The following is a 22,470-nucleotide window of genomic DNA, read 5'->3' as shown; positions in this document are numbered from 1 at the left end:
CACTGCCCCTGTAATCTCTGTACCGCGCCCTGGTGATCAGTATACACCCCCTAACACTGCCCCTGTAATCTCTGTACTGCGGCCTGATGATCAGTATACACCCCCTAACACTGCCCCTGTAATCTCTGTACTGCGGCCTGATGATCAGTATACACCCCCTAATGCTGCCCCTGTAATCTCTGTACTGCGGCCCGGTGATCAGTATACACCCCCTAACGCTGCCCCTGTAATCTCTGTACTGCGGCCTGATGATCAGTATACACCCCCTAACACTGCCCCTGTAATCTCTGTACTGCGGCCTGATGATCAGTATACACCCCCTAACGCTGCCCCTGTAATCTCTGTACTGCGGCCTGATGATCAGTATACACCCCCTAACGCTGCCCCTGTAATCTCTGTACTGCGGCCTGATGATCAGTATACACCCCCTAACGCTGCCCCTGTAATCTCTGTACTGCGGCCTGATGATCAGTATACACCCCCTAACGCTGCCCCTGTAATCTCTGTACTGCGGCCTGATGATCAGTATACACCCCCTAACGCTGCCCCTGTAATCTCTGTACTGCGGCCTGATGATCAGTATACACCCCCTAACGCTGCCCCTGTAATCTCTGTACTGCGGCCTGATGATCAGTATACACCCCCTAATGCTGCCCCTGTAATCTCTGTACTGCGGCCTGATGATCAGTATACACCCCCTAATGCTGCCCCTGTAATCTCTGTACTGCGGCCCGGTGATCAGTATACACCCCCTAACGCTGCCCCTGTAATCTCTGTACTGCGGCCTGATGATCAGTATACACCCCCTAATGCTGCCCCTGTAATCTCTGTACTGCGGCCTGATGATCAGTATACACCCCCTAATGCTGCCCCTGTAATCTCTGTACTGCGGCCTGATGATCAGTATACACCCCCTAATGCTGCCCCTGTAATCTCTGTACTGCGGCCTGGTGATCAGTATACACCCCGTAACGCTGCCCCTGTAATCTCTGTACCGCGCCCTGATGATCAGTATACACCCCCTAACGCTGCCCCTGTAATCTCTGTACCGCGCCCTGATGATCAGTATACACCCCCTAACACTGCCCCTGTAATCTCTGTACTGCGGCCTGATGATCAGTATACACCCCCTAACGCTGCCCCTGTAATCTCTGTACCGCGCCCTGATGAACAGTATACACCCCCTAACGCTGCCCCTGTAATCTCTGTACTGCGTCCTGATGATCAGTATACACCCCCTAACACTGCCCCTGTAATCTCTGTACTGCGGCCTGATGATCAGTATACACCCCCTAACGCTGCCCCTGTAATCTCTGTACTGCGGCCTGATGATCAGTATACACCCCCTAACGCTGCCCCTGTAATCTCTGTACTGCGTCCTGATGATCAGTATACACCCTCTAACGCTGCCCCTGTAATCTCTGTACTGCGTCCTGATGATCAGTATACACCCCCTAACACTGCCCCTGTAATCTCTGTACTGCGGCCTGATGATCAGTATACACCCTCTAACACTGCCCCTGTAATCTCTGTACTGCGTCCTGATGATCAGTATACACCCCCTAACACTGCCCCTGTAATCTCTGTACTGCGGCCTGATGATCAGTATACACCCCCTAACGCTGCCCCTGTAATCTCTGTACTGCGTCCTGATGATCAGTATACACCCCCTAATGCTGCCCCTGTAATCTCTGTACTGCGGCCTGATGATCAGTATACACCCCCTAACACTGCCCCTGTAATCTCTGTACTGCGTCCTGATGATCAGTATACACCCCCTAACGCTGCCCCTGTAATCTCTGTACTGCGGCCTGATGATATACACCCCCTAACGCTGCCCCTGTAATCTCTGTACTGCGGCCTGATGATCAGTATACACCCTCTAACGCTGCCCCTGTAATCTCTGTACTGCGGCCTGATGATCAGTATACACCCCCCTAACGCTGCCCCTGTAATCTCTGTACTGCGGCCTGATGATCAGTATACACCCCCTAACGCTGCCCCTGTAATCTCTGTACTGCGGCCTGATGATCAGTATTCACCCCCTAATGCTGCCCCTGTAATCTCTGTACTGCGTCCTGATGATCAGTATACACCCCCTAACACTGCCCCTGTAATCTCTGTACTGCGGCCTGATGATCAGTATACACCCCCTAACGCTGCCCCTGTAATCTCTGTACTGCGTCCTGATGATCAGTATACACCCTCTAACGCTGCCCCTGTAATCTCTGTACTGCGTCCTGATGATCAGTATACACCCCCTAACACTGCCCCTGTAATCTCTGTACTGCGGCCTGATGATCAGTATACACCCCCTAACACTGCCCCTGTAATCTCTGTACTGCGGCCTGATGATCAGTATACACCCCCTAATGCTGCCCCTGTAATCTCTGTACTGCGTCCTGATGATCAGTATACACCCCCTAACGCTGCCCCTGTAATCTCTGTACTGCGGCCCGGTGATCAGTATACACCCCCTAACGCTGCCCCTGTAATCTCTGTACTGCGGCCTGATGATCAGTATACACCCCCTAATGCTGCCCCTGTAATCTCTGTACTGCGGCCTGATGATCAGTATACACCCCCTAACGCTGCCCCTGTAATCTCTGTACTGCGTCCTGATGATCAGTATACACCCCCTAACGCTGCCCCTGTAATCTCTGTACTGCGTCCTGATGATCAGTATACACCCCCTAACGCTGCCCCTGTAATCTCTGTACTGCGGCCCGGTGATCAGTATACACCCCCTAACGCTGCCCCTGTAATCTCTGTACTGCGGCCTGATGATCAGTATACACCCCCTAATGCTGCCCCTGTAATCTCTGTACTGCGTCCTGATGATCAGTATACACCCCCTAACGCTGCCCCTGTAATCTCTGTACTGCGTCCTGATGATCAGTATACACCCCCTAACGCTGCCCCTGTAATCTCTGTACTGCGGCCTGATGATCAGTATACACCCCCTAACGCTGCCCCTGTAATCTCTGTACTGCGTCCTGATGATCAGTATACACCCCCTAACACTGCCCCTGTAATCTCTGTACTGCGTCCTGATGATCAGTATACACCCCCTAACGCTGCCCCTGTAATCTCTGTACTGTGGCCTGATGATCAGTATACACCCCCTAACGCTGCCCCTGTAATCTCTGTACTGCGTCCTGATGATCAGTATACACCCCCTAACACTGCCCCTGTAATCTCTGTACTGCGTCCTGATGATCAGTATACACCCCCTAATGCTGCCCCTGTAATCTCTAGACCCCGGTGTCTCCTTGTTTCCTGTGATACTAGATCAGGACATCAGACTCCCCGGCAGTTGTGTGTCACTGAGCTGTGTGTGTAGATCATAAATAAATGACAAGTCACCTATCTCCACTTCCCCAATCCTGTTACAGCGCAGCGTGTGTGTCAGAGGATTCCGGTGTCACAGCTCGGCCTGTGCGCTAACAATTCTGCAATTGCAATGATATGTACAGAATTTGTTGTCACCACGTGTCACTGCAGTGTGAGAGGTGACTGTGTGGGGACACGTGTGTGGGCATCCGGTGTTTGCGGCAGTGTGAGAGGTGACTGTGTGGTGACACGTGTGCGGGCGGCCGGTGTTTGCGGCAATGTGAGAGGTGACTGTGTGGGGACACGTGTGCGGGCGGCCGGTGTTTGCGGCAATGTGAGAGGTGACTGTGTGGTGACACGTGTGCGGGCGGCCGGTGTTTGCGGCAATGTGAGAGGTGACTGTGTGGGGACACGTGTGCGGGCGGCCGGTGTTTGCGGCAATGTGAGAGGTGACTGTGTGGTGACACGTGTGCGGGCATCCGGTGTTTGCGGCAGTGTGAGAGGTGACTGTGTGGTGACACGTGTGCGGGCGGCCGGTGTTTGCGGCAATGTGAGAGGTGACTGTGTGGTGACACGTGTGCGGGCGGCCGGTGTTTGCGGCAATGTGAGAGGTGACTGTGTGGTGGCACACGTGTGCGGGCGGCCAGTGTTTGCGGCAGTGTGAGAGATAACTGTGTGGTGACACACGTGTGCGTGCGGTGTTTGCGGCAATGTGAGAGGTGACTGTGTGGTAACACGTGTGCGGGCGGCCGGTGTTTGCGGCAGTGTGAGAGGTGACTGTGTGGTGACACGTGTGTGCGGGTGGTGTTTGCGGCAATGTGAGAGGTGACTGTGTGGTGACACACGTGTGCGGGCGGTGTTTGCGGCAATGTGAGAGGTGACTGTGTGGTGGCACACGTGTGCGGGCGGCCGGTGTTTGTGGCAATGTAGGAGGTGACTGTGTGGTGACACGCGTGTGCGGGCGGCCGGTGTTTGCGGCAATGTGAGAGGTGACTGTGTGGTGACACGTGTGCGGGCGGTGTTTGCGGCAATGTGAGAGGTGACTGTGTGGTGACACGTGTGCGGGCGGCTGGTGTTTGCGGCAATGTGAGAGGTGACCGCGTGGTGACACGTGTGCAGGCGGCCGGTGTTTGCGGCAATGTGAGAGGTGACTGTATGGTGACACGTGTGCGTGCGGTGTTTGCTGCAATGTGAGAGGTGACTGTGTGGTGACACACGTGTGCAGGCGGCCGGTGTTTGCGGCAATGTGAGAGGTGACTGTATGGTGACACGTGTGCGTGCGGTGTTTGCGGCAATGTGAGAGGTGACTGTGTGGTGACACGTGTGCAGGCATCCGGTGTTTGCGGCAGTGTGAGAGGTGACTGTGTGGTGACACGTGTGCGGGCGGCCGGTGTTTGCGGCAATGTGAGAGGTGACTGTGTGGTGACACGTGTGCGGGCGGTGTTTGCGGCAATGTGAGAGGTGACTGTGTGGTGACACGTGTGCGTGCGGTGTGTGCGGCAATGTGAGAGGTGACTGTGTGGTGACACGTGTGCAGGCATCCGGTGTTTGCGGCAGTGTGAGAGGTGACTGTGTGGTGACACGTGTGCGGGCGGTGTTTGCGGCAATGTGAGAGGTGACTGTATGGTGACACGTGTGCGTGCGGTGTTTGCGGCAATGTGAGAGGTGACTGTGTGGTGACACACGTGTGCGGGCGGGCGGTGTTACACCGGGATTTGTGCTCTCAGTGCCACTAACAGTTTTTATAAAAAGTAAATTAGGATTTGTCCCCTTTAGGCTCAGCTGTAGGATTTTTGTCATATTGCCCCACGACCCTTGTCACGTGCGCTTCTCCCGCAGAGACGGTTGTGTGTCACTATACATGTGTGTTACATAGCGCAGCAGATTACGTTGTGATTGACAATCGGAAACAACAGTGATAAAACAAAATGGTGTAATGAGAGACAGACACAGAGGGAGGACATCAGCATATAACATACAATACTTACATCCAGTAACAGCAGTATCTCACAGCAACCTGCCACCTGTTCCCCAGGTCATCACAGGGCGAGGCGGCCAGGCCACACCCGTCATACCTGACCCCACAGGTGCTCTGGCGATCAGGTCTGCCGGTCTCCACACAGGAGCCAGAAACCTGGGGCATACATAGCGCCCAGTAACCACTTCTTCCATGCCTTGTTCAAAATATTTATACAGTATATATACTTCGGAAAAAGGTCAACATGGAATTGGTCGACAAAAAAAAGGAAGACACAATTTTTTGGTGGGTTTTTTTTTTTTTTGTCATTTTACTTCCACAAACAAGCCCCATTACTTCACTGCGTCCCCTTCGCTGCACTCGGCCCAGGTTACTATTCCCAATCGTAGTCCTCATGGATGGTAGAGTATGAAAAAGCTGGAAAAATAATGATAAAAAAAACCTTGTGTCGACCATTTACATGTCGGCCTTTTGACTCTGTCACCCTATTGCCTGTCGACCATTAGTGGTAGGCCTGATGACCTGTAGACCTTTTCAGTGCAGATCTATGGTCCGGACACCGCCGGCAGCTCCTCTCAGTGACTCCTGTGTTAGCAAAACCCCAAACAACATATCCCTTGAGTATAAATAGATGAATGTAATACTCTCCACTGGGCTACAGCAGTGATACAATTAATAGGTTAAGTGGAACAGTCTTTCTGGTGCGTCTACATTCCAGACTTCAAATTTCTTCTGACCCAAGTGTTCAATGTCCCTCATTCCGAGTTGTTGGCTCGCTAGCAGATTTTAGCAGCATTGCACACGCTAGGCCGCCGCCCTCTGGGAGTGAATCTTAGCTTAGCAGAAGTGCGAATAGAAAATTCTTTGCAGTTTCTGAGTAGCTCCAGACCTACTCACAAATAGCGATCAGCTCAGTCTGTTTAGTTCCTGGTTTGACGTCACACACACGCCCAGCGTTCGGCCAGCCACTCCCCCCGTTTCTCAAGACACTCCCGCGTTTTATCCTGACATGCCTGTGTTTTCCCGCACACTCCCAGAAAACGGTCAGTTTCCGCCCAGAAACACCCACTTCCTGTCAATTACACTCCGATCACTTCAACGATGAAAATTCTTCATTCTGCCGTGAGTAAATCTACTAAGTTTTGTTCAAAAATACTTAGCGCATGCGCACTGCGAACCATGCGCATGCTCGCCTTAATCGCTCCGTTGCAAAAATCGGCAATGAGACAACAACTCGGAATGACCACCATTATCCCTTTCCTCTGTCACACCTATGGGTATATTTACTAAAGGAAGGATTTTATTGACGTGCTGCACGCACTCACATTTAAAAAATGAATTAAAGAAAATGTCTGTTAGTAAATGTGTTTTTTTTGTTTGTTTGTTTTTGGCCCCTAAAACGTAACATCGATTTAGATGGACTTTCATCTCTTTGAGATCGATAAAAAATAACCTTTAGTAGCTATACATATATATGACATGTCCGCCTGTACTCCCAGTAATGCAGCCGGTGGTCTGGGATCAGTGCAGCCGCCTCTGGGGATTTATCCAGCTCAGGAAATGATTATAGAGAAATAAAATGGAATTGTGATCTGGATTAAGTAACGGGAGCAGAGAGTGACAGATGGTCACCGGGAGAGAGAAAGAGAGAGAGAGAGAGGGGGGGGGGGGGAGATAGGGGGAGAGAGAGAGAGGGGGGGAGGAGAGATAGAGGGGGGAGAGAGAGAGAGGGGGGAGAGGGGGAGAGAGAGAGAGGGGGGAGAGGGGGGAAGAGAGAGAGAGGGGGGAGAGAGGGGGGAAGAGAGAAAGAGGGGGAGAGAGGGAGGAGAGAGAGATAGGGGGAGAGAGAGGGGAGAGAGCGAGAGGGGGTAGAGAGGGGGGGGGGGAGAGAAAGAGAGGGGGAGAGAGAGAGGGGAGAGGTGGGAGAGAGAGAGGGAGGAGAGAGATAGAGACATAGGGGGGAAGAGAGAAAGATAGGGGGATAGAGAGAGAGGGGGGAAGAGAGATAGGGGAGAGAGAGAGGGGGAAGAGAGAGAGGGGGAGAGAAAGATATGGAGAGAGAGATAGGGGGAGGGGTGGGAGAGAGAGAGGGAGGAGAGAGAGATAGGGGGAGAGAGAAGGGAGAGAGCGAGAGGGGGTAGAGAGAGGGGGGAGAGAGAAAGAGATAGGGGGAGAGAGGGAGGAAAGAGAGAGGGGGAGAGATAGGGGGAGAGGGAGAGAGAGAGAGGGGTGGGGAGAGATAGGGGGAGAGGGAGAGATAGGGGGGAGGGAGAGAGAGAGAGAGGGGGGAGAGAAAAATAGGGAGAGAGAGATAGGGGGAGGGGGGGAGAGAGGGAGGAGAGAGATAAAGAGATAGGGGGGAAGAGAGAGAGAGGGGGGAAGAGAGATAGGGGAAGAGGGGAAGAGAGAGAGAGATAGGGGGGAGAGAGATAGGGGGTGGGGGGAGGGAGAGAGAGGGGGGAGAGATAGGGGGAGAGGGAGAGAGATAGATAGGGGGTGAGAGATAGGGGGAGAGGGAGAGAGATAGATAGGGGGTGAGAGATAGGGGGAGGGGTGGGAGAGAGAGAGGGAGGAGAGAGATAGAGACATAGGGGGGAAGACAGAGAGAGATAGGGGGAGAGAGAGATGGGGGGAGAGGGGAAGAGAGAGATAGGGGGGAGAGAGGGGGGAAGAGAGAGAGATAGGGGAGAGAGAGGGGGGGAGAGAGAGAGATAAGGGAGAGAGAGAGGGGGGAAGAGAGAGATAGGGGGAGAGAGAGGGCGGAGAGAGAGAGGGGGAAGAGAGAGACAGATAGGGGAGAGAGAGATAGGGGGGAGAGGGGGAGAGAGAGAGGGGGGAAGACAGAGAGATAGGGGAGAGAGATAGAGAGGGGGAAGAGAGAGACAGATAGGGGAGAGAGATAGGGGGGTGGAGAGAGATAGGGGAGAGATATATAGAGAGAGGGGGGAAGAGAGAGAAGATGGGGGAGAGAGAGGGGGAGAGAGAGATAGGGGAGAGAGAGAGGGGGGGGAAGAGATAGACAGATAGGGGAGAGAGAGATAGGGGGGATAGAGAGGGGGTGGAGAGAGATGGGAGAGATAGGGGGAGAGATATAGAGAGAGGGGGGGAGAGAGAGAGGGGGGGAGAGATAGAGAGAGAGGGGGGAAGAGAGAGAGATATGGGGGAGAGAGAGGGGGAGAGGGAGATAGGGGTAGAGGGGGGGAGGGGGGGAGGAGAGAGAGAGATAGAGAGGGGGGAAGAGAGAGATAGGGGGGGAAAAGGGGGAGAGGGGGAAGAGAGAGAGGGGGAAGAGAGAGATAGGGGGGAAAAAGGGGGAGAGGGGGAAGAGAGAGAGGGGGAAGAGAGAGATAGGGGAGAGAGAGAGATAGAGAGAGAGGGGGGAGAGAGAGACAGGGGAGAGAGAGAGGGAGGAGAGCGAGAGATTGAGAGAGAGGGGGGGAGAGAGAGATAGAGAGAGAGGGGGGAAGAGAGAGACATATAGGTGAGAGAGAGATAGGGGGGAGGGGGGGTGGAGAGAGATAGGGGAGAGAGATATAGAGAGAAGGGGAAGAGGGGGGGAGAGAGAGAGAGAGAGAGAGAGGGGGGGGGGGAGAGACAGATAGGGGGGGAGAAAGAGAGAGGGGGGAAGAGAGACAGATAGGGGAGTGAGAGGAGGGAGAGAGAGGAGAGAGAGAGAGAGGGGATAGAGAGTGGGGAAGAGAGAGATAGGGGAGAGATAGGGGGGAGAGAGAGAGAGGGGGGAGAGAGATAGGGGGAGAGAGAGGGGGGAGAGAGATAGGGGGGAGCAAGAGGGGGGGGGGGGGGAGTCCTCAGTTGCCGGACCCTGTAACCAGTCAGAGCGAGGGGGTCAGACAGCTACATAGCATGACTAGAGTTTCATTTTTCGAACTTGTTCATACTGAACTTTTTCAATTGGCAACGGTAACCTGTGCCGAGCGCAGCGGTAGAGCATCGTGGCACCTCGCCCAAAGCACTGTGAGCAAAGTGGTGCACTAACTGGGGTTCCCGGTCACTGTACGGAGAAAACTACACCAATTATTTACTTTTTTTAACACTCATGACGACCCTCTTTCATGTCGGCCTTGATCGTGTCAACATAATGCTTGTTTCGACCTATTTCAGGTGTCGACCTAGTTAGTGTTGACCTATAGTGGTCGGCCCTATGATCCACACCCCATCAGTACGAGTGACCTGTGTGCTAGGACACATCGAGATCCCTACATCAGATGCCAGTAACGTGACGGACACAGCGGCAGAAATATTTCCCGAGCTGCAATTATCCTGCATGTGACGCCAAGAGACGGGCAGGAGCTTACGTCTGGATGGCGTTATCCTTTACGTATCCAGGACGCAGACATACATCTGTTACAGTGTGACACCAGGAGACGGGCAGGAGCTTACGTCTGGATGGCGTTATCCTTTACGTATCCAGGACGCAGACATACATCTGTTACAGTGTGACACCAGGAGACGGGCAGGAGCCTACGTCTGGATGGCGTTATCCTTTACGTATCCAGGACGCAGACATACATCTGTTACAGTGTGACACCAGGAGACGGGCAGGAGCCTACGTCTGGATGGCGTTATCCTTTACGTATCCAGGACGCAGACATACATCTGTTACAGTGTGACACCAGGAGACGGGCAGGAGCTTACGTCTGGATGGCGTTATCCTTTACGTATCCAGGACGCAGACATACATCTGTTACAGTGTGACACCAGGAGACGGGCAGGAGCCTACGTCTGGATGGCGTTATCCTTTACGTATCCAGGACGCAGACATACATCTGTTACAGTGTGACACCAGGAGACGGGCAGGAGCCTACGTCTGGATGGCGTTATCCTTTACGTATCCAGGACGCAGACATACATCTGTTACAGTGTGACGCCAGGAGACGGGCAGGAGCCTACGTCTGGATGGCGTTTTCCTTTATGTATCAAGGACGCAGACATACATCTGTTACAGTGTGACGCCAGGAGACGGGCAGGAGCCTACGTCTGGATGGCGTTATCCTTTACGTATCCAGGACGCAGACATACATCTGTTACAGTGTGACGTCAGGAGACGGGCAGGAGCCTACGTCTGGATGGCGTTATCCTTTACGTATCCAGGACGCAGACATACATCTGTTACAGTGTGACACCAGGAGACGGGCAGGAGCCTACGTCTGGATGGTGTTATCCTTTACGTACCAGGACGCAGACATACATCTGTTACAGTGTGACACCAGGAGACGGGCAGGAGCCTACGTCTGGATGGCGTTATCCTTTACGTATCCAGGACGCAGACATACATCTGTTACAGTGTGACACCGGGAGACGGGCAGGAGCCTACGTCTGGATGGTGTTATCATTTACGTACCAGGACGCAGACATACATCTGTTACAGTGTGACACCAGGAGACGGGCAGGAGCCTACGTCTGGATGGCGTTATCCTTAATGTATCCAGGACGCAGACATACATCTGTTACAGTGTGACACCAGGAGACGGGCAGGAGCCTACGTCTGGATGGCGTTATCCTTTACGTATCCAGGACACAGACATACATCTGTTACAGTGTGACACCGGGAGACGGGCAGGAGCCTACGTCTGGATGGAGTTATCCTTTACGTATCCAGGACGCAGACATACATCTGTCACAGTGTGACGCCAGGAGACGGGCAGGAGCCTATGTCTGGATGGCGTTATCCTTTACGTATCCAGGACGCAGACATACATCTGTCACAGTGTGACGCCAGGAGACGGGCAGGAGCCTACGTCTGGATGGCGTTATCCTTTATGTATCCAGGACACAGACATACATCTGTTACAGTGTGACACCAGGAGACGGGCAGGAGCCTACATCTGGATGGCGTTATCCTTTACGTATCCAGGACGCAGACATACATCTATTACAGTGTGACACCGGGAGACGGGCAGGAGCCTACGTCTGGATGGCGTTATCCTTTATGTATCCAGGACGCAGACATACATCTGTTACAGTGTGACACCAGGAGACGGGCAGGAGCCTACGTCTGGATGGCGTTATCCTTTACGTATCCAGGACGCAGACATACATCTGTTACAGTGTGACGCCAGGAGACGGGCAGGAGCCTACGTCTGGATGGCGTTATCCTTTACGTATCCAGGACGCAGACATACATCTGTCACAGTGTGGCGCCAGGAGACGGGCAGGAGCCTACGTCTGGATGGCGTTATTCTTTACGTATCCAGGACGCAGACATACATCTGTTACAGTGTGACGCCAGGAGACGGGCAGGAGCCTACGTCTGGATGGCGTTATCCTTTATGTATCCAGGAGGCAGACAGACATCTGTTACAGTGTGACACCGGGAGACGGGCAGGAGCCTACGTCTGGATGGCGTTATCCTTTATGTATCCAGGACGCAGACATACATCTGTTACAGTGTGACACCAGGAGACGGGCAGGAGCCTACGTCTGGATGGCGTTATCCTTTACGTATCCAGGACGCAGACATACATCTGTTACAGTGTGACACCAGGAGACGGGCAGGAGCCTACGTCTGGATGGCGTTATCCTTTACGTATCCAGGACGCAGACATACATCTGTTACAGTGTGACGCCAGGAGACGGGCAGGAGCCTACGTCTGGATGGCGTTATCCTTTACGTATCCAGGACGCAGACATACATCTGTTACAGTGTGACGCCAGGAGACGGGCAGGAGCCTACGTCTGGATGGCGTTATCCTTTACGTATCCAGGACACAGACATACATCTGATACAGTGTGACACCAGGAGACGGGCAGGAGCCTACGTCTGGATGGCGTTATCCTTTACGTATCCAGGACGCAGACATACATCTGTTACAGTGTGACGCCAGGAGACGGGCAGGAGCCTACGTCTGGATGGCGTTATCCTTTACGTATCCAGGACACAGACATACATCTGTTACAGTGTGACGCCAGGAGACGGGCAGGAGCCTACGTCTGGATGGCGTTATCCTTTACGTATCCAGGACACAGACATACATCTGTTACAGTGTGACACCAGGAGACGGGCAGGAGCCTACGTCTGGATGGCGTTATCCTTTACGTATTGGCTGTGTGAATGGATTCTTTGTAAAACCCATCGCTCAGCAACGATCCGCTTTGTACCCGTGCGACGCGCCTGCGCATTGCGGTGCATAAACATGCGCAGTTTTGCCGAGTTTTAACCTGAGTGCTGTGCTGCAAAAAGCTGCTGGCGAGCGATGACCTCGGAATGACCTCCTTTATGTGTAATATGTTGGAGGGTGTGCACACAGTGTAACATTATCGGTAGATACAGAAAGAACCTTGTCATCACATGAATACAGAATACTCCCTGGGAGCAGCACCTAAGTATCTAGCAGTGGATAAGACCTCATAGACTCATTGTAGGAGAGTATTACTGATTCCTGTGTAAGAGCCGCTGAGTAATAATAGTGCATTTATAGCCTCACGCTCAGCAAGGGAAGTACACCGTCACTACAGCCTCATGTACCGTGACTGAGCCGGCAATACCGTACATTTGTCTTGTGAACTCACAATCTATATATCACTCATCACTAAGGGGGTCATTCTGACCCGTTCGCTCGCTGCTTTTTGTCGCAGCTGAGTGAACAGGTCCCAACTGCGCATGCGCTAGTGCATGCCAGACGGCCGAAGGCCGTAGCAGGGCTGCGATCGCCCTTGCCTGATTGACAGTCAGAGGCGGTCGCTGGGCTGGAGGGGACGGAATGGCAGCGTTCGGCCGCCGTTTCGTGGGAGCGGTCCGGCCAACGCAGGCGTGGCCAGGCCAAACGGGTGGCGGGCCACAGCGGCTGCGTGACGTCACACGCAGCCGCTGCGGGCCGGGGAGCGAGGAGTAGCTCCCAGCCAGCACGCTAAGCTGCGCTGGTTGGGAGCTACTCTTGAAGTGCAAAGGCATCGCCGCTGTGCGGTGCCTTTGCCCTTCTGCGGGGGAAGGGGGGGGGTGTGGCACTGACATGCGGGGCAGACTAACCCTGTTCTGGGCGTCCCCCGCATGTCAGTGTAAATGATCGTAGCTGTGCTAAATTTATCACCGCTACGATCAACTCGGAATGACCCCCTAATTCTCTCACTTCCCGATATGTGAAATGTGAAAAACTCATGTCGACCTTTAGACCTGTCGACCTAGCACATGTCGACCTAGAAACCCTGTCGACCTTCCATCCATGTCGACCTAGTGACTGTCGACCTATAGTGGTCGACCTAAACATTGTCGACCTAGACACTGTCGATCTTCAGACCGGATCCCGTTTGACCAGTAATTGTATTGGTTATCCTATGAAGTCCCCAGGCTAGGGCGGCCGGCTGCACGTAACATCAGGCTACTCCCTCAACTATACATTTATTTCAGATTATTCCCTACGTTTCCTATAAATGCCCTAATGCCCTCCTGGGTCTGACAAGGAGAATCTCCCAGGATACCCCCTTCTTCAATTATTCTTTTACAGACAAGACAGTGTGGTCAGCGCTGTACTGTGTGATGGTGACTGGTATATCAGCTGGTGATGTAGTGATGGTCAGTGCTGTACTGTGTGATGGTGACTGGTATATCAGCTGGTGATGTAGTGATGGTCAGTGCTGTACTGTGTGATGGTGACTGGTATATCAGCTGGTGATGTAGTGATGGTCAGTGCTGTACTGTGTGATGGTGACTGGTATATCAGCGGGTGATGTAGTGATGGTCAGTGCTGTACTGTGTGATGGTGACTGGTATATCAGCTGGTGATGTAGTGATGGTCAGTGCTGTACTGTGTGATGGTGACTGGTATATCAGCTGGTGATGTAGTGATGGGTCAGTGCTGTACTGTGTGATGGTGACTGGTATATCAGCTGGTGATGTAGTGATGGTCAGTACTGTACTGTGTGATGGTGACTGGTATATCAGCTGGTGATGTAGTGATGGTCAGTGCTGTACTGTGTGATGGTGACTGGTATATCAGCTGGTGATGTAGTGATGGTCAGTGCTGTACTGTGTGATGGTGACTGGTATATCAGCTGGTGATGTAGTGATGGTCAGTGCTGTACTGTGTGATGGTGACTGGTATATCAGCTGGTGATGTAGTGATGGTCAGTGCTGTACTGTGTGATGGTGACTGGTATATCAGCTGGTGATGTAGTGATGGTCAGTGCTGTACTGTGTGATGGTGACTGGTATATCAGCTGGTGATGTAGTGATGGTCAGTGCTGTACTGTGTGATGGTGACTGGTATATCAGCTGGTGATGTAGTGATGGTCAGTGCTGTACTGTGTGACGGTGACTGGTATATCAGCTGGTGATGTAGAGATGGTCAGTGCTGTACTGTGTGATAATGTAGTGATGGTCAGTGCTGTACTGTGTGATGATATAGTGATGGTCAGTGCTGTACTGGATGTGATGTAGAGATGGTCAGTGCTGTACTGTGTGATGATGTAGAGATGGTCAGTGCTGTACTGTGTGATGGTGACTGGTATATCAGCTGGTGATGTAGTGATGGTCAGCGCTGTACTGTATGATGGTGGGTGACTGGTGTATTAGCTGGTGATGCAGTGATGGTCAGCGCTGTACTGTGTGATGGTGACTGGTATATCAGCTGGTGATGCAGTGATGGTCAGTGCTGTACTGTGTGATGGTGACTGGTATATCAGCTGGTGATGTAGTGATGGTCAGTGCTGTACTGTGTGATGGTGACTGGTATATCAGCTGGTGATGTAGTGATGGTCAGTGCTGTACTGTGTGATGATGCAGTGATGGTCAGTGCTGTACTGTGTGATGGTGACTGGTGTATTAGCTGGTGATGCAGTGATGGTCAGTGCTGTACTGTGTGATGGTGACTGGTATATCAGCTGGTGATGTAGTGATGGTCAGTGCTGTACTGTGTGATAATGCAGTGATGGTCAGCGCTGTACTATGTGATAATGTAGTGATGGTCAGTGCTGTACTCTGTGATGATGTAGTGATGGTCAGTGCTGTACTGTGTGATGGTTGGTCATGTGTTGCAGATATTGGATATGTGGTCTGTACTTCTGGGTAGTTTTGGGCTGGGATCTATTAGATGGAGAAACGCTATTTCATATTATACATAGTCAGAGGACATAGAGTATAAGTAGTCATTGTTATATTGGATGTGAGTTGGAGTCACCTACTCGCCGTTATTCCGCTGCTGATCTGTGTATTAGCTGTCACTATGGACAGGTAACGATCCGGTGTCACTTCCGGTGACATGTCCTAGTGCTGAGCCGCGCTGTGCGATTGGTGAGAGGACTGCGCCACCATTAATGATGACCTCTCTGTGTTTCAGCTGGGGGATGGCGGTTAATGTTTACTCAACATCCGTGACAATCGAAAATATGAGTCGACACGACATGCTGGCATGGGTCAATGACGCCTTACAACTTAACTACACCAAAATTGAGCAGCTGTGCTCAGGTAAGTGGAACACCCTATTTCCCACCATCTTCCCAGTCCCCCAATTGGTCACAGCCAGCAGCTAAAATCATGACCACAATTGCAGTACTATATAATGCGGATTTACTAGAGCTTCAGTCACAATATGAAGTATAAGGGACAGAGACGAGCTCTGCACATGCCCAATGACAGCAGCGTCTCCTACTAAGGGCTAGATGCATCATCGCTTGGAGAGTGATAAAACGGAGAAAGGAAAAGTACCAGCCAATCAGCTGCCCTTAGTCTGCTGTGTGTGTGGGACTGAGCAATTAATCAGCGCACCAAACAAGAGACCAGAGAGCAGCTACTATTAAGAAAAGCCAGGTGTCTTACCATGAGGTGGGAGAATGTGTGCTTAGGAAGCTCAGCTTTGTCTCCTACTGATTATTCTTTGTATAGATATTTATATTGGGGTTGTTTTACATTTTCATGACCACTTATGTTATTTATAGGAAAGAAATATATTTTGTACAGAAAATAGATCTTTAGACACTGTCTCCTACAGCCTTTATGTGTAGTGCTAATTATGAACAGAGTATTACATACAGTATCCAGTGTGTAAGGAGACCAATGTGTTCATACATTTCCTGGGCCGGTGGTAGATTTTTCTATAGCTCCTCTAGACTCCCGAACTTGTAGAATATTTCCCGCCACCACTGCGCAAGGGAGAACTTTACATCTATGGGGAACATGACACCATGCACTAAATGCTAAACCAGCTATACAAATTGATGTCAAATCAAACATTATATTCCTTGTAAGCCCACTCAGGGTAACTAAGCCCCCAAAGGTGAGTCCTTGAGACGTCTTCATAAACTTTTAGGTTAAAGGGTCGCTCAAGGAAGAAGTGGTCCATTGTCTCCTCTTCCCCTAGACACTCCTCAAGTGGACAACCATGATCATCGGCACTTGAGATTACCCCACATGTAAAGCTTTCCACGAAAGGAGAGCCAGGCAATATCCCTAAGCTCCATTAGGATCCTCTGAGAAGTAATCACAGACAACCTATCTGAAGAGACACTGCCCGTGCAGTCCCTTAGCGACAGCGGAACAAATAAATGGGTCTGCGGATTTCTTCCCTCCAATTCTCTTCTGGAGATGTTTATTACTTCACTCACATCCAGCCCCCAACGCCTTGTCATCCTCAAGAACAAGATGACATAGATCGTGAGGTAGCCATGCTGGACCTGAAAGCTTTCACTTAGCCACCATCTAACCAGAGCCCAAGGAAAGGCAGCAACCAGGCCCTAAAGCTCTCTAACAATTGAGGGGGAGTTCTTGAAAACAAACTCCCAAGGTTTTATTAAGGTGATAGTAAAAAACTCCACCATACTAAGGCCATCACTCGACATGCATGTGATCTTCCTTTTGAGTGGAATTATTATATTCAATAATAATAATAATAATAAGGAATTCATCCTGGTCCACAAAGATTGTGTAAAAAAAACACACATAGCTGACAAAGAAACACTGGGATCACATAAGTTTTGCACAAGTCAACCCTCTGCCTGTTAGAGAATAGACAATTTCTCCAGGATTGTACCTTCTTGGTAGCATCCTCCAAGTGTTACTCCCAATTTTGAGTGACATAATCACCACAGCCAAATACAATGCCTAGAATTTTTATATCTTGGCTGACCCGGGGGTGGCTGTCTGGAAGGCCAATCTCATCACCTACCTCCCCCATCCAGAAAGCTTCACACTTGTCCTGGTTTACTCTTGAAATCCCTGATGGACACCCCGAGTTGACTGTGAAAGCAGGGCCTCCATAGCCATTGACCAGTGGGAAGCTCTCAGACTGACTGTAAATGACAAGCAGCCAATCTACCACCCGCTCTGGAAGACCATACCTTTGTAGTACAGCCTACTACAGCCCACAGGTGTTACGTTCTTGGTGCTCCGAACGGAAGAAATAACGTGGCAAGTCCAGAGCACAAGAACGTGATGCTGAAATGATGACGGAGTCTAGTTGTAACCTCTAGCAACCTAACTCCGTTGTTTCACCCGCGTGGTCAGTCTACGCCTGCTAGACTATGTGTTCTTGGGCCCACGGCAGCCGAGTTTGAAGGGCGGATTAGGTCTGCCCAACTCCGATGCCCCCAGGTCTTAGTATGAGACAAGGCGTAGACGGATACGGGATGAAAAAGGACAACAAAGGTGATACTGTCCACACCCTACACGGCACCGTCGTGTACCGGGGAAGACAGCCAGGGCGGAAACTTCCGCAAAAACACCAGCAACAAATTAAGGCAAAGAATCCTGTGGCAGAAGCCGCTACTCACAACACCGGGAGAGTAACCGGAAGTGAACGGGAACCCCGAGATGACAGGCACTGGTTCCAATCGACTGGAGGGCTGGAAAGACTCCCACGTCCGGCTTCCGAACACCAAGACTGAGGACCACTAGGAACAGGATTGACTGGACCACAGAACACCGGGCAGGGAATTTATCCGGAGCAGGAACAGCTCACAGGAAGCTGACAGGTTCTCACTGAGGGTAGGAATGCAGGTGGACTGTAGTAATTCTCCAGATTCTGCCAGCACTGATTATGCAGGATTCCACTATGAAACAGGGCCTGGACACCGATACTACATAGGACATGAAACAAACCAGGAACATTCAGGTATCTTTTGCAAATGTCTATCACCAACGTCTGTGTAATGCACTGAGACAGAATATAACAGGGAGCCCTTCAATGGCTACAGAGAACCTAATTAGTGATGTCGTACAGCTGCCCTGCTGCACGACTCAGGGTAGACAGGTGTAATTAACAGACAGGTGAGGCTAAACACATGGAAACAAGTTGCAATTACACAGACTCACCACCGGCGGCCAACAAGAGTCTTTTAAACCAGAGCAAAGGAAATCCTGGCCTGCAAGAGAACTATAACATAAAATACATGAACAGAAAGAGAACAGGAATGAACCACTGCTTGTGGTTCATAACAGTAGCCCCTCCTTAAGGGTGGACACCTGACACCCCATGACACCCAAGGGGAACAGAAACAGAAGTATAACATAAATTACATAATCAAAATGCAAAACAGAAATGAGCCACTTCCGTGGCTTATAACAACAGGTACTGATGATTCACTTGGTCAAAAGCTTTGTACTGATCCAATGCCAGCAAGTAGTCCCCCCACTTTCCAGCACTACATTGTTCCATGGCCTCCCGGACACCAGTGGCCCTTCACTGTGCAATGCTCCTAGGTGAAGAAAGCAACAGCCCGGAAACTTCCATCAGCCAATTTTTCTGTTGCCATAATCTTTCTGTTTGTATTGAGAAGAGCAGTGGGGCACCAGTTGTCAATATGGGCTGGGTCCTTACCTTTAGACAATAATATAAGATCTTAAAGAGGGAGGAAGCGACCCCTCATCCAGGCTTTCATTAAATACCTCTAAGGGGCCCTACACATTTCCTGATGCGCCACCGAGGTGCCCGACGGCCGATACGGCCGACGAGCGACCCGGCGGCGGGGGGGCAGTGACGGGGGGAGTGAAGTTTCTTCACTCCCCCCGTCACGCGGCTGCATTGAAGTGCAGGCAAATATGGACGAGATCGTCCATATTGGCCTGCATGCACAGCCGACGGGGGACCAGCGCTGAACGAGCACGGGGACGCGCATCGTTCATCGCTGGAGTCTCCACACTGAAAGATATGAACGAGTTCTCGTTCATTTATGAACGAGATCGTTCATATCTTTCAGAAAATCGGCCAGTGTGTAGGGCCTATAAGAGATGAGGAGCCAAGATGTCAACGAAAGCTTTAAAATACTCAGATGTTAACCCATTTGGGCCTGAAGACTTTTTTAATAGACAAGTTCTCTATAGCATTCTTGACTTCCTACACCGTCACGTCATCCCCCAAAGCATCAAAAGAGGAATCAAGATCTTCGAGCCCAGAGAATCCTCATCTGATAAAATAATTTCCTCCACCGCACCCTCATCCACCCCACACCCACCACCAGAAACACAGGCTACTGTCCCACCACATGAGTCCTTGGATTCTACTAATCAAGAATCCTCCCTGTCAGGATCAAAACCTACCCTCCTATTTCCATTTCTGGGGGAGGGGTCAGGTCCAGAGGTGTGGGGTCAATACCAGAATCTGGTTACCCCCATTATCTTTCCACACATATCACTCAGTGCTGTCAGGGGTAAAAAGGGCGATTTATACGAGTTGACGATTATCAGCTATCTGGCCAAGGGCGGCAGTACCCCTGACACAGCACAGTGTGTGACCTGTCCGCGTGCTGCTGCGGTGAAGGTGTATCGTGACTGGACAAATGGCGCCACTGCCAATAACAGACGTGGAAACTGCAGAGCACCACGTGTCACTGATGTGAGAGGTGACCGTCGGCTATGAAGGTGTGTGAGGGCCGACCGACCGACACGCTGCAGTGGAGCAGCTCACCGTCACAGTGTACCTGGGGGCCACCAGATAGTTTAGCCCGTCTAGCTGCTGCCCGCGCTGCACATGGCGGTTACTCTGGCTATTAGCTGGTGGTGATAATAATGTGATTCCACCCTGTATAACGGGTTACTGGGGTCTCCGTCCCTGTATATGTCTGATGTATTACATACACTGCCCTATGGGTCTGATTCATAGTTGTATGAAAATGCAGCTGCAAGTGCAATTTTTGATGATGTGTGAAAATCTGCCGGTGTACCAGCCGCTGGGATTTGTATAGAGATGCGCACCGGGGCCCTCGCCGCTGCGTACACATTTGCAGCACCGGTGGTCACGCAGAATGGCCGCCACAACTGAGAGGCTGGAGACGTGATTCCCGCGTACAGGATCACAGTCTGGGCTGATATGCCGCTACCCGTCAATCACTTGCGGATGAAGTCTCACAGCGACCGGAAACAAAATTCAACTGCTGCTCGTGAGACATGTGCAGGTCACGATAATCGCTCAGCTGCGTGAACATCGGCGTAGCGTACAACTATGAATCGAGTCAGGCTATAGCTAGTTATGTGCTAATAATGCCCCCTCCACAGGCTGGCCACACCCACTCTGATACCATGCATTTGGAAACCCTCCTCTAGGAATCTCACGTTTTCCCTGCTGAATGGTGCCATCAGGAGGTGGGTGCTCTCTAATGCTCTTTGGCCACCACCTACCTTGGGTGCACAGAGAGAAGTACGGAGCTTCCAGTTTCATCTCTGCTCCTTCACAGGTGGCAAATTGATAATGTTCTGTGCTGGGCTTCTGCACAAGGCAGCAGCCCCTTCAGGATAGACTAGATAATAATGCGGGGTTATTATGTATTGCATATGAGAAGTGAAGAGCTGGGACATCATTCCATCCTCTCTCCTGTGATTGCTGCACAACAGAGAGATGGCAGGCATGTCTGAGTCTTCAGCTGCTGATTTCAGGTGGAATCCTATATGAAGTTCTAGGAGGTTTTCCAGTAAGTTCTGTCACCCAGCATACCGTCTTTAGTTAGGGAAGATAACACGGTAACATTTTAACTTTTCTGAATGCGGTTATAATTTGAGTAAAGTATTGAAGGGGTGAGACTACAGAAATAAAAAGTAACATGGTCCAAGGTGCCTTTTTTAATCCCACATCCCCACTTCCCCCATCCCTGCATCCCACATCCCCGCATCCCATATCCCTACATCCCACATCCCATATCCCCGCATCCCCACATACCCCATCCCCACTTCCCCGCATCCCCACATACCCCATCCCCACTTCCCCACATCCCCGCATTCCCACATACCCCATCCCCACTTCCCAACATCCCCGCATCCCCACATACCCCATCCCCACATCCCGCATCCCACATCCCTGCATCCCCACATCCCTGCATCCCTCATCCCACATCCCCACTTCCCCGCATCCCCGCATACCCCATCCCCACTTCCCCACATCCCCACATACCCCATCCCCACTTCCCCACATACCCCATCCCCACTTCCCCACATACCCCATCCCCACTTCCCCGCATCCCCACATACCCCACTTCCCCACATACCCCATCCCCACTTCCCCGCATCCCCACATACCCCATCCCCACTTCCCCACATCCCCGCATTCCCACATACCCCATCCCCACTTCCCCACATCCCCGCATACCCCATCCCCACTTCCCAACATCCCCGCATCCCCACATACCCCATCCCCACATCCCGCATCCCACATCCCTGCATCCCTCATCCCACATCCCCACTTCCCCGCATCCCCACATCCCTGCATACCCCATCCCCACTTCCCCACTTCCCACATACCCCATCCCTACTTCCCCGCATCCCCACATACCCCATCCCCACTTCCCCACATACCCCATCCCTACATCCCCACTTCCCCACATACCCCATCCCCACTTCCTCGCATCCCCACATACCCCATCCCCACTTCCCCACATTCCCACATACCCCATCCCCACTTCCCCACATTCCCACATACCCCATCCCCACTTCCCCACATCCCCACATACCCCATCCCCACTTCCCCACATACCCCATCCCCACTTCCCCACATACCCCATCCCCACTTCCTCGCATCCCCACATACCCCATCCCCACTTCCCCGCATCCCCACATCCCCGCATACCCCATCCCCACTTCCCCACATCCCCACATACCCCATCCCCACTTCCCCACATACCCCATCCCTACTTCCCCACATACCCCATCCCCACTTCCCCACATCCCCACATACCCCATCCCCACTTCCCCACATCCCCACATACCCCATCCCCACTTCCCCACA

At 51.9% G+C, this 22,470-nt stretch overlaps 1 protein-coding gene across 7 annotated transcripts in view; it reads left to right on the top strand.

The window, feature by feature from the left end:
• Window positions 1-22,470, top strand: part of MAPRE3 (microtubule associated protein RP/EB family member 3) — a 173,742-nt gene that overhangs the window by 105,655 nt on the left and 45,617 nt on the right. For all 7 annotated transcript variants that reach the window (XM_063914950.1, XM_063914948.1, XM_063914952.1 and 4 more), the window contains one exon: window positions 15,604-15,731. In XM_063914950.1, coding sequence (XP_063771020.1) covers window positions 15,604-15,731 — 128 coding nt within the window. The remainder of the gene's footprint in view (window positions 1-15,603; window positions 15,732-22,470) is intronic.

This window comes from Pseudophryne corroboree, chromosome 4, assembly GCF_028390025.1.
Source record: "Pseudophryne corroboree isolate aPseCor3 chromosome 4, aPseCor3.hap2, whole genome shotgun sequence".
Lineage (NCBI taxonomy): Eukaryota > Metazoa > Chordata > Amphibia > Anura > Myobatrachidae > Pseudophryne > Pseudophryne corroboree.
This window is presented reverse-complemented; position numbering and strand designations above follow the sequence as displayed.